The sequence below is a fragment of the Eulemur rufifrons genome, chromosome 7 (assembly GCF_041146395.1).
Source record: "Eulemur rufifrons isolate Redbay chromosome 7, OSU_ERuf_1, whole genome shotgun sequence".
Classification (NCBI taxonomy): domain Eukaryota; kingdom Metazoa; phylum Chordata; class Mammalia; order Primates; family Lemuridae; genus Eulemur; species Eulemur rufifrons.
In genome coordinates, this window is record NC_090989.1 from 275,041,921 (window position 1) to 275,054,670 (window position 12,750).

At 35.2% G+C, this 12,750-nt stretch overlaps 1 protein-coding gene across 2 annotated transcripts in view; it reads right to left on the reverse strand.

The window, feature by feature from the left end:
- Positions 1 to 12,750, reverse strand: part of RC3H2 (ring finger and CCCH-type domains 2) — a 44,591-nt gene continuing 31,841 nt past the window's right edge. The window contains exons 11-21 of one of the 2 annotated variants that reach the window (XM_069476751.1): positions 12,285 to 12,499; positions 11,162 to 11,595; positions 10,392 to 10,562; positions 8,287 to 8,433; positions 7,737 to 7,950; positions 7,413 to 7,497; positions 7,069 to 7,150; positions 6,827 to 6,961; positions 6,470 to 6,577; positions 6,222 to 6,370; positions 5,074 to 5,286 (exon numbers count right to left, since the gene is read on the reverse strand). In XM_069476751.1, coding sequence (XP_069332852.1) covers positions 5,091 to 5,286; positions 6,222 to 6,370; positions 6,470 to 6,577; positions 6,827 to 6,961; positions 7,069 to 7,150; positions 7,413 to 7,497; positions 7,737 to 7,950; positions 8,287 to 8,433; positions 10,392 to 10,562; positions 11,162 to 11,595; positions 12,285 to 12,499 — 1,936 coding nt within the window. In that variant the 3' untranslated portion in view covers positions 5,074 to 5,090. Of the gene's footprint in view, positions 5,287 to 6,221; positions 6,371 to 6,469; positions 6,578 to 6,826; positions 6,962 to 7,068; positions 7,151 to 7,412; positions 7,498 to 7,736; positions 7,951 to 8,286; positions 8,434 to 10,391; positions 10,563 to 11,161; positions 11,596 to 12,284; positions 12,500 to 12,750 lie in introns of both variants that reach the window. The other variant, XM_069476752.1, reaches the window with a different exon arrangement.

The window sequence follows — 12,750 nt, forward strand, 5'->3', positions numbered from 1 at the left end:
TTAAGGTGGACAAATAATTTTATTTTGTGCATGCAAATACATGTCGAGTACTGCAAACTTTTTCCATCAATTTTCTCTCAAACACTGAAAATCATGATGCTCTATTTTGTGAACAGCCAAAGCTAATATCTCTTCACTTCAGTGCTACAGCAAAAACACACAGAATTCACTCTTTGCTATTCACTATCATCACAACCCTCATTGTTCCATCTTTGCCCTCCCCCCCAAATACAGGCCTTAAAAGTCCTAGCCTTTCCCCATTTAATCCTATTCCTATAGCACAAAGGGAAACATTACAATTTGGAAATTCAAATTGAAATAAATGGAATAGAATTTATTCCCATATATATTCCCCATTTCATTGTACAGAATTATTTTAAATTATAGTTTTAAATAGAAGCTGAGTATATGTCTTAAAAATGAGCATTAAATCCATCTTAGAGATGGTGCCTGCTTTTTACATGATGGGTGTACACCATCTTTAATTTCATTTACATTTCAATCGAACAATAGATTTGCAAAGAAAATGTCTAATACAGACGTAAAAATATTCACACTAGAGCTTCACAATCGGTTGTACAATTGACAAACAGGCCTCTTTTCCCAAACTTTCCAGCTAAGCAAATTTATAAAATGTAATCAATGCAACAAGAAAAACATTTCTCTTTCACTTCCAGGGAAAAGAATATGCAATAAACAGTATAAATGCAGACAGCAGTTGCTGCAAGCTAACCACGATACTCCCAAGTGGCTGTACAGTGGATATGTGCAGTACAAATAAAAGCCACATGTGTTGTATCACAACTACAGTATAATTGTTTGCCCAGCTAAGAGAATGCATGCACTTCCATGCCTTGGGTTATAAAGTGAGGCCTAATTCTTGACAGGTTGATGGAATATGTGCAAATGACCTTGGATTTTGGCAGTACTAAGTGCAGCCAGTGTCTGTGTTCCACTGGTTTGGGGATATTTTTAAAATTTTATTTTAAAAAAAGAAAAAATTGCCAATTTCAGATTTGGGGGATTAACTGCTCTTGGAGTAAAAATAAGACACCACTTAAATGTGGGGTGTTCTGATCTGTGGCCATTTCTCCTTGTATTCCCTTGCCAGCAAAGGGATACAAAGAAAGGGCTAGTATAAAGGAGTTACTTGTTCAATTTATCCAGAAAATGGGATACTCCTTGAGCATGTTCATTTGTGTTCTGCTTGCAGAAGGTGTCCTTATGTAGGAGTTACAGTAAGTGATCCCATCATCGCTCTTCATTCACTAAAACACAAGAAAAGTTCTTCCAGGAAACCAATATATAGTTGCAATGCAACTTTTCCTTTTAATGATTAGTTATCAATACTGGTAACAGTCTGCTCAGAAAATGACTGAAAGAAGCTGGGGAAGAAATGGCCAGATTCAAAGTTTAAATCACATGCTGAATCTGATTGTTATAAATACCACCCCTGTTAACAAGACAACATGGGCTTTAACATTTAAAATCCAAAAGCAAGCTAGATGGTTTTAAAACAATTTTTTCAAATGTTTAAATGATCCTATTTTAAATTCCTACAAATTGCTGTGCATCCTTGTAACTTTCTCAAGGCAGCATATAAAAGTGGGATGTGCTTTATGTACTTAGCCTTGACTTGAAATCTGAGTGAAAGTGACTAGATCCATACAAATGGAAAATTTCAGTTCTCGTATGGGAGGTTTCTTTTATTATTCTCTTATTAGAGTAAATAGCTATTGGAGAAAAAAATCAATGCCACTGGCCTAATGAACTACCTTCTTTTGAAAAGTACAAAGCACAACTTTTCATGTATGACACTGGTTCATCACATGGCATTGACAGTAAGTCATGGCAGCAAAGGCAAGGGAATCTGCTTTGTTCAGGAACCAACTAAAGAAATACATAAGTAACTTTCTCAGAATTCCTAAAATGAAATGAGACTACAAAAAAGAATTATTGATGCTACATCCACAGTAAATGAATGAGGCGGCACAGACTTCAGAATGGGACTTAGAAACTAAAAAACAAAAACACAAAAAAATGAAAAAAAAAATAAAAAATAAAAAATAACCACCACTTTCCTGCTTTCTAGACCTTAGACTACTTTTTCTGATTAGATTAGACCATAGGCAATATGCGTAGTTCAGTTACCAACATTATAAATTTCCTCTCCTGTTGCTTTGTATCCTTTGATTTCAAACGTGTGTATGTCACAATGTGTTAAGAAAAGGGTCAAATGATAGGAATGCCCCAATTTTAAAAAGTCACATCCTAGATCTGATTTATAACATTTTCTTCTATGACATCGGTAGGTACCATTCTGAAGAAGGATCAGATGAACTGCTTTCTTCTAAAGTGGCAGATGACCAATGGCTTTACTTCACGTTAAACCCACCATGACAGACAGAAGGTGGCCATCCTTACATAGAAAATGGATGCAATCCAGAATAATCACAACACAGAAACAATTCCTATGTTGTTAGTGAGAAAGAGAGTAAGTTTTTAAGAACAGGGAGTTATTGTTTTATGGGATCACCTGCTGCAAGACAAGTATTATTTTAATATAAATGTTCTGAGACATACCAATAAGGTTGGCAGGTATATACATATACTGATGCAAATGTAATTTCACTGGACAAGTAGGCAAACATCTAAGCAGTTTATCCCAACCCCCTCCAGCAGAGCACAACCAAGTTTCAAAATTTCAATTTTAAAATTAAAAAGATAAGGTTAAATACACAAGATCAATTTATGTAGTATATATTCACCCTCAGAACGTGCTGAAGATGTTTTGTGTAGTTCTGTTGCACAGAGGGTTCTTTCCCTGAGGGCACATAAGGAGCTCTCAAACTGTTAATAGGTCTCTATTTTGTAACAAAATAGCAATTTTAAAATCTTAAAAAAAAATACATTACCTTCAACATGGAAGATCTCACTATTAAATATCCATGAAATAGAATGGTTTGCATATCCTTTTTGGAATTACAAACAGCAAATAAAGTACATTGGAAGCATTTCAAATGTAATAAGCACATATTTATAGAAAGGTTCTGATATAAATTATATAACAATCATATTCCTGTAATATCCTAGGCTAATTTATAATGTCTGAAATAAGTTAATGTAACATGGTTTAAAACTCTTGTTCCTATTCATTTCAGGTTACAGAGTGAAATAAATAAAAATGTCTTTGTAGGGATGGGGAGCACTGGCCATGGCAGAAAAGTACAGTACTAACCAAAGGAAATTAAGTCAAGGCTACTGTGCTATTATGCTACAAACAAACGTCTTCATACATTTGAGTATTAAATAAATGTGTAAGATCTTCCATACTGACACCAGAATATCAAAACTACCCCTTTTGTTTCTCAGGTATATTTACAACTTATCAGTCACCTTATGAGCATGTTCATTAAGACAGGTATCAAACACCAGTATTTACTCATTCTGATCAAGAAATTTCAGGGAAATGTCAACCCTCCCGCCCCTGGAAATGTGCACAAAACTTTTTATCAAAATCTTATCTGATACAATGCTGTGGTTTTGTAAAACAACTAAATAGCTCAGACGACCAATAACATGATCCTGTTTAAGCATCTTGCTAGCAGGAAAAGCCCTTACATACAGTACACCTGGTGAAAGATCAGCTTGGCTTAAAATATTCCAGTACAATTTTCAGAGTAAACAACTTCACAGAAGTTAATTAAAAAAAAAATAATAAAACTCAAACTAATCTTAAAGAAACAGAGGAAAAACAAAAAGACAAACCATAGGTAAGATCACCAGGAAGGAATGCCCAGCTTTTGTTTTCAAATGTTGACTGAAATTTAGGTTTCAATAAAGTATCTTCCACAAATCTGGGGCATGTCTAGTTGAATATACTGCATACTTTCAGACGCCAAGTCAAAAACTATTTCAGTCACATTTTAGCAGGGCAGAAATTATTCATGTTTTTAAGTATGAATAAATGTTAGTCAATGTTCCACTATTACATGGTTCATAGTCTTATCAACCTAACAGTCAAAAAACAAGAAAAATTAAACCCCAACATGAAGTAACAATAAACAATATTTAACCAAGATAATGCAAAGAACGCCCAAATTAATTAGTTTAAGTTAAAAACCCAGCAATACCATCTTGTTAGTCAGTGCAAACGCTACATACAGGGTTTTCTCAAGAAAGCCGAAAGCACCTGATTCTTTTGCCAAGTCATCAGATTCAATAATGTACAGGCTTAAATCTGCATTTTAAAAAACTGCCATTACATTAGTGCATAATTTATCAAAACTGTAAAAACGATTCTGCATAACTTAGGAGAATTTAATATCTAGTACATCAGCTGAAAGACTTAGGCACTTGGTTATATTTTTAATTAATTACTTCAACAAGTAGCCTGTGTATAAATATTAACAAAGCAGAAACTATCCTTGAAAAATGGAAAATTAAAAAAAAAATTAAATGCTACAGATAAAAGCACTGCACCACACTCCTACATATAATGCAGTAAAGAAAGCTAGTATATAACCCTGTAAAATTCTATGGTAAGAATGTCTAACTTCACTCTTCAAAAGAAAAAAAAGAAAAAAAAAATCCATGCAAAGTCCCATGAAAAAGATAAATAAAGCAGCTGGAATGAGATGGAAACTTCTCTCAGTGAAACATAAAATAGAAATAAATAAGTTAATTAAGTCTACTTTCACTAGATGTATCATTGTAGGATCCTGCTAGTTTAATAACTGAGTTGTTAATTTTCTATAGAAGCCATTTAAAATAGGAAATGGCTCAGTTACTGCACCGGATTGCTACAAACTCATAAAAAGCTGCTTGAAGCTTAAGTTAAATGTTGTCCAAATTCCAATCACTTCTGGAAAGTGAACGTGTTACCCTAGTAAAGTAAATTTTCTTTTTTTTTTTCATAATGCTAATGCAAGAGGGCTTGAAGTATCAAAGAGTCCACAGGAAATGGATGCCCCCGGTAATATCATTTTTTTTTAAAAAAAATATACATTATATAATATATATTATATATATAAAAAGCTAGTGTAAATGCTTCCATGGTATGGTCACAAATTTGAAAGATGAACCTTCTTTCAGCTGTTAACCATCTTCCCATTTGCAACAGGTTTTAAAAAGTCGTTTTTATCTTCAGACATAACATGAGTTTTCAAAATGAGGTTGCCAACACTGACAGATGTGGTGATGGGGAGGCAACTTGCATTGCTAATAGACACTGGGAGTGGTTGGCTAAAGCAAGAAGTTACCGGCAGAATTGTTTTTTGTTCCTCCCTGAAAAAATAAATGATATTGAAAACAAATTAGTCTTAAGTGAAAACTTTAAAGAGCAACCACACATGCTTTGTGAAAATTGTATCAAGCTTTACAAGCCCCTAGGCAAAAACACTAAAAGCATCACAAGTCACTTAAAAAATCCCATTTTTCAAAAATTATAATAAAAAATTAAAATACTGGTTTATTTATGGCCATACAAATTATCAAGTTCAAGATTAAGCCCATATTTTTGGCAGTAATTATATAAAAGAGTATTATTATAGCCAAGAAAATCTTAACATGTCTTTTTTTCTTTTTTTGCCGTGTTGCCCTGGCTGGAGTGCATTGGCACGTTCATAGCTCACGGCAGCCTCACACTCCTGGGCTCGAGATCCTCCTGCCTTAGCCTTCTGAGTAGCTGGCAAAATGAGGTTGCCAAACACTGACAACCTAGGACTAAAGATGTGTGCCACCACACCTGACTAATTTTTTAAATTATTTTTTTTTTTAGAGATGGGGTCTCACACTATTGCCCAGGTTGGTCTTGAACTCCTGGCCTCAAGTGATCCTCCTGCCTCAGCCCTCCGAAGTGCTAGGATTACAGGCATGAGCCACTAAGCCCAGACTTAACATGATTTAAAAAAAAAAGAAACCCTTAATCTAGGTTTTAATTCTTTAAGTTTGGCTACCATATTGAAGGAGTATAATCTGATATTGGAGCACAGACTTTTATCCCAACAAAAAGCAAGTTTCAGGCTACTAAAATGGACTACTTTGTTAGTTCAATTTTATCTCTTCTCCCCTAAAAATCTGGACTGACCAAATCATTGCCCTATTATATTAAGGTCTTCCTCACAGCACAAAGCCAAAAATGAATTTAATATAGCATCTATTTCTCTTTAAGTATTCATGCCCTAAGTCCACTGGTTATGAATTTTCTGTCTAACACTCACAGAATCACATGGTCTTCACCTAAACTCTGTTTTTTCTGCTTTAGTGGCTCCTTTTGGTGCTGTTGGACAGGATGCCCATTTTCCACTGCTGTTCCATTCAGCAACTGATCATTTTGAGAATTGATTCCAAGTTGTATGTCCAGGATCTCCTAGGAAAATAAAATTTTAATTCTTCAGTATGAAAGTATTTTATACTTTTTAATTTTTAAAGGAACAAAGCTTCCTAATTATCTAATTGTGGCACTTACTTCGATTTGTTCACTTTGTCCATCAGGTTCATCAGTATCAAGTGCTGAAAGCTCTAATTCAATATCCCTATCAGGCTTAGTATCTGTTGAATCTTCTGTATAATCACTCTGTAAACAACAAAAATACCGATCTTATGCCTGTGGAACTTAAATTAAAATGGGAATCTCAAGGGTTTAATTAAAGAATTATTTAGGAAATCTCAGACTGTAATTTTATTTCTACTGTAAGTTTTAACAGTGATCAATCATACATAAGAAAACGGCACACTGAAATGCACAAAGACTGGTATAAACCAAGGTACAGCTTGCAGAAAACAAATACATTATGCATGAAGCTGAGAGGTTCAGTTTTGTTACCTCTCCATTTCTCAGTTCAATTTCCTTGCTTAGAAGATTTAAGGTAAGGTGACGGCCTTCATCCAGGGAATTCCACTTCTGTTGCATGGCCAGAGCATTGGCCTCCCTCTGAAGAAGTAATGAGTTACTCTTGGCCTATATAAGGAGAAAGGGGGGAAAAAAGTAAAGTAAGTTTTCAACCATAGTTTTCAAATGTCATTCTATTTTTTTAAAAATTCAAAGCTAAGTTACCTAGAACCTACCTGCTGAAGTTCAATGCTTAAAAGGTCTCCAGTACTGGAATGCTTTCTATGACCAGATAAATCAGTAACAATGAATCTGTCCCTTTAAAGAGAAATACGGTTATTTTAATAAAAGTAAAATAAATGAAGCAACTAAAGCAGTAATGACTATATGTTTTAAGTAACAGATCAACCCTGAAAGCTTTGTGAAAATAAATGTAAAAGTAAAAATTTTTTTTACAAATTTGTTACACAGCTCAGACTAGCAAAGCACATTTCATGAACAAATGGGGGTGGGATTTGGTCTCTGAGGATACATACAAGCCTGAGAATGGAGAATCCTAAAGAATTAAGAAAAACATTACCGTTCAATATAGTGTGCTGATGATGTGGCCTCACTGCCATATGAACTCCACCTTGAATCAACAGCATTGACGTAAGGGACATAATCTAGAGAAACATAGAAACAAACAATGTTTGCAAAAGTGAAAAACTAGTGGATAGATATGCATGTATACTTTTCAAAAAAAGATCTGATTTTATCCCACTAGCCATATGATGCTGGTTAAACCATTTAATCCTGAGTTTACTAGAGTTGTTAAATGGAGGGAAACGTACTCTATTGTATAGATTGCGGATTAAAAAGCACAGTGCCTTATATCAGACTAGGGATTAGTTAAATGGATTACCTGATACGCTGATGGGCTTAGTTGCACTTCCTTGGGAAGCAGTGGCCTGGACAGGATCCGTAGTATGGTAACCTGTACGGGAAGATCTGGAAATTGCACCCCACTTTGAGATGATGGGTCCATCACTAAAGGGAATTATTGGGTCTTCTTCTTTTGTCCTTCTCTGAGTTTCAAATAAATGTACTCTTCTCTTAACATCTCCACTGTCCAGGTCCTGCATAAACCAAAGAAAATCAATAAAAGGACTGTTGGCTATTATTTCAGCTAGTAAGTATATGCTATCAAGAGACATGTGATTAAGTTTTCTGGTAAATTTAACACTAGCTCTACATGTCAGTGATAATCCAACACTATTATTAAACCACTAAACTATGCTCAAACAATTTAAACATTAAACGCAATTTATTTCAGACTTATCTAAATATAATGCAGCTGCTTACAAATGAGTTATATATATAGCAACAGTAAAAAGATGAAAGCATTCATTGTAAAACTTGAGTCAACATGCATTATCTCTCCCCACCAAACCCCAACCCCAGCAAAATCATACCATTAACACAGCATTTGAATTAGCAATTACATCTTTGGGCTCTGAATCGATGGCATTTATACAGGAGCCTATGGTGCCACAGGACCAGGGAGAATAATGGGAAAGATGATCTTCTTCAAATTTTGTACCACTCACACTCTCAGAGAACTGGTTTTTAAAAAAAAATAAGCCAATTAGTAAGAAACTTAAATTTATAAGCTTGTAACTAATATAAAGTGACTATTACAGAATTCAGAGAACTTCACAGTGAACAATTATACTCTTTTAATAATATAAAAACTGTTATAAGCAACAAATAGTATTTTTACATTAGAAAAATGGCATGCCTTCTCTTTTCCCTTTTTCCTTTAAGTGCTCATAAGGAACACTTGACTGATACTATCAAAAGCAATCAACAAATATTTGTAGCATGTCACTAACATGGTATGGGGTGCTCTAAAAAACAAAAAAAAAGAGAAGAAAAAGCAAAAGAAAACAAATATACAGATACACACAGACACAGAGATCACACAGTCTATGTCCTAAAGGAGTTTATAATTTCCTTGACAAATGAACAACGTGCAAATAAGGGAACATGACTGATAAACCATGTAGTATTAAATAAAGAGCCAAAGAATTCAAACAGGGGTCTTGGGCTAGAAGAGGAAGTGAATACATTTTAAAGGAACTGTAAGGAATACTATAGGACCAGAATATTAAAGTTGTAATAATCTTTAAATCTAGTTTATTAATTATTCAGATAAGAAAACTTAAGGCCAAAAAAGTTAAATAACTTGCCCCAAGACAAACTGTAAGCTGAGAGCATATCTTAATCTCAGGAAAATACTCATTTCCTAAAACATATAAAAAATGAAAATACACTTTTCTATCAAGCAAGTGGCAGCTCTGTCACTGTTGTCAAGATGTTTACCTGCTTCGAACGAAGAAGTCTAAGTTTGATAAGACAAATTTGGATCTAGTTTAAAAATTCAATGCTTTATTAAAAGATTTATGGATAAAAAAATATAATGCCTAAGATTATTTCAAAATAAACCAGCAGGAAAAGGGGGTGGTACAAATAAAATAAGATTTGGCTGAGTTGATAATTGTAAAAGCTGGGAAACAGAGTTTATTATACTATTCTCTCTACATTTGTGTATGTTTGAAATTTTTTTTTTTTTTTAGAGACAGGGTCTCTAAAATGTTGCTCAGACTGGTCTGGAACTCTTGGCCTCAAGCAATCCTCCTGACTCAGCCTCCCGAGTTGGCATTATAGGCATGAGCCACTGTGCCTGGCATATGTTTGAAATCTTTTATGATAAAAAAGACTAAAAAATGTTTTATATCAGATCCTCTGGGGGTAAGAAATAAATTAGAAGAAACTTTAAAAAGAAATTAATGGTTTTCTCTAAATCTAACAGTACTAAAAACACCAGGTTAAAGTAAAATCATCCTGGCACAAAAACTTGTTCTTTTGGGTAGATGCCCAATAATGGGATTGCTGGATCAAATGGTAGGTCTACTTGTATCTGTTTAAGGTATCTCCATATTGCTTTCCACACTGTAATGCCAAGAACAATAATTAGCAGTGATGTAAACAGCATGAGTAATTCAGTAGGCATTTCTGCACCTCTTGTGAAGTAGGGAAGAAAACCCTCAGTCCAGGATTCAAATCCCAGCTGCTTACAGGCTGAATGATCTTGGGCTAATTACATAACTTCTCTGAGTTGGATTCCTAACTGTAAAATATGGATAATACCTGTGCCCTAAGGTTTTTGTGAGAATTAAATAAAACAGCTTTATGTAAATGCTTGGTACAGTGCCTGGCATCAGTAGGTGCTCAATAAATGGTAGATATAAAGCTTATTATTAATAAAGACTATAAAAATAACTGTACTGCTGGAAAGATTTTAATTCTTGGTTGATAAAGGACTGAGAGACATATGATGGTCTTCAGAGTCTCACGACACCTAGTGAGTATATAGTCAATGTTTACTGACCTAACCTCAAGTGCACACAAAACCACTGCAAAATATCCAAAATAGCTAACCCTGGTTTAAATGAAAAATTTGACGTCAACTGTTTAAACTATCCCTGCAATATCAAGTGATTAAAACCTTTCTTACATCCGTGCGAAAGTCTACACTGAATAGAGGAGAAGGTGGTGTTGGTGACTGTGTTGCCACAGGAAGAGTTGAAGAGACAAGAGGTGCTTTCTGAGTGTGGTACTGTGCCCACTGATCTGGCTTTCTTCTTATCTGCTCCTCGCAACTGGTCTTCAAATGACCACAAGGTTCCTAATGGAGGATAAAAGAAACAATCTTAATCATCTAGGGAGTGGCGAATAAATTTAACTACGCTCTGTGAAAATAATGGAAACAGTTTATGATATTTTTGGGATAAAAAAACACAGGAGGGAAAGTCACCCTAGTCTATTCTCCACACACTTAAACAAAAAGGTTAATATTTATTCAACTGATGTTATTAAAAGTAAAATCTGAACACTCACTTTTCTGGTTTCGGAAAGTCATTTGTATGTATGTGGAGACACTGAAAAGAGGCCCTGTCCTTGTAATTCTGAGATTTATTTTTACCTTCCCAACAGTTTTCTATCCAAATATGACATTTATTGAGCATTCATATGTATCAGGCCTAGTTCTAAAAGTTTTATTTTTCTGATTTAATTCTCACAACAGCCTTGAGGTAGGTACTACTGTTATTTCCACCAAACAGATGAAAAAACTGAGGCACAGGAGAAGTAACTTCCGTGGGTCACACAACTATAAGTGGAGGAGCCAGAATGTACACTTGGGAGGTTCAACGCCACACATTGGACTCGTAACTAGTACACTAACTACTACACTATAGTAGCATTCCTATTTCCATCATCACTTACCCTTGGTAAAGGCACAGTTGTCCTTGGCTCACTTGGTGGCTGACAAGCCACCGAATAGTATCCATCTAATGAGTTATATCTTTCCCGCAAAGATGTCTGATAGACAGACGAGTGCATCACATCCATTGGAGGTAAAGAATTGCTTCTAATAATGTCATCTCGTTGGTACATAGGTGGGCGCCAGATGCGCCTACTGTCATACACAGGAGCATACATCCCAGAAGGTACTGGAGGAACTGGTCCATACGGCTGCGGAGGAGGAGGCTGGTAAGGAGAAGAATTCATTCGATCTCGAGGGGAAAATGTACTGTAATGATCGGCATATGGCATGGAAGCAGGTGGGAGGGAGGACTCTGGAACATTATTGGACCTCACAAAGCGAGGAACACAGGGAGCCACACCAGCTGGTACCGTTGGAGGTGGTGGGTAGTATCCTTGAAAATTGGAAAAAGGAATATTTAATGTAATCTTAGTAAAATCCAACATTTTATAATGGTTTAAGTCTAAGACAGCCTTTAATATGGGAAAATATAAGCTTTGAATTTTACCTTAGTTACCCTGCTTTACAAAGCAGCTATGTATTTTCAAGATATTACTATATGAAAATCATAACATTCAACATTTTGTTACACTGCTTTTTAAAAACACATGATAGAGCTATTAATAGATGGCTGGTAAATTTCCTTCTAGAGCATCTACTGCCATAGGCTTTGGATTAAATGATTACATCATTGATTCTTATCATCCTTTTTGGGAGCAGAGGTTAAAGACCTCTTTCAAAATCTATGTAACTTGTTCATTGTCGTTCCAAAATTGTACATAAGCATACATAAACAAAACATTTTACATACTATTTCGGGGGATTTGCAGTACTCCCTGAAGCTTATTCATGAACCTTGTATTTGATTCACAGGAATGACAGTCTTAAAACTATTAGTATCTAGAACCGCAGATTCTTAGGGCAGGAGAAAACATATGGGTCACATACTCCTAAGGATTAATTTTTTAATGTAGACATTCTAGACAGATATAAATGATTCATTCATTTATCTAAGGGAAACACATGTCAGATTACAGTTTCTTTTTTTCTTAGAATTACATAAAATTGTGCAAAATTACTTACCTGTCTGTGGATACTGTGGGACTTCAAAGGGTATCTGAGTCCTTGGATCTTGAAAATACTGAATGTTTTCAGAATGCTGAGGATATACTGGTACTCTAGTTAGAAAGGGGCTGGATTTTTGAGGCACAGAATTCAGCTCTGTTCCAACATTAGAGGGTCCAGCTGAGGTAGCCGCTACATTACTTACAGGAGTCTTGGGAGGAGAACCAATTTTACTGGAAAGAGAGTTTTACAAAGAACAAAAGATAACCAAATGTCTTCCTCAAAACAAATTTTTCATAAAATTATACAGTGAAATCACTAGTAGAAAATGATCATGAACCTCAAACTCTTGGGCTCAAGAGATCCTCCCACCTGAGCCTCCTGAGTAACTAAGACTATAGGTGCATGTCACCTCATCCAGCTTTTTTTTTCCTAGAGATGGGGGTCTCACCATGTTGCCTGGGCTGGTCTCAAACTCCTGGCC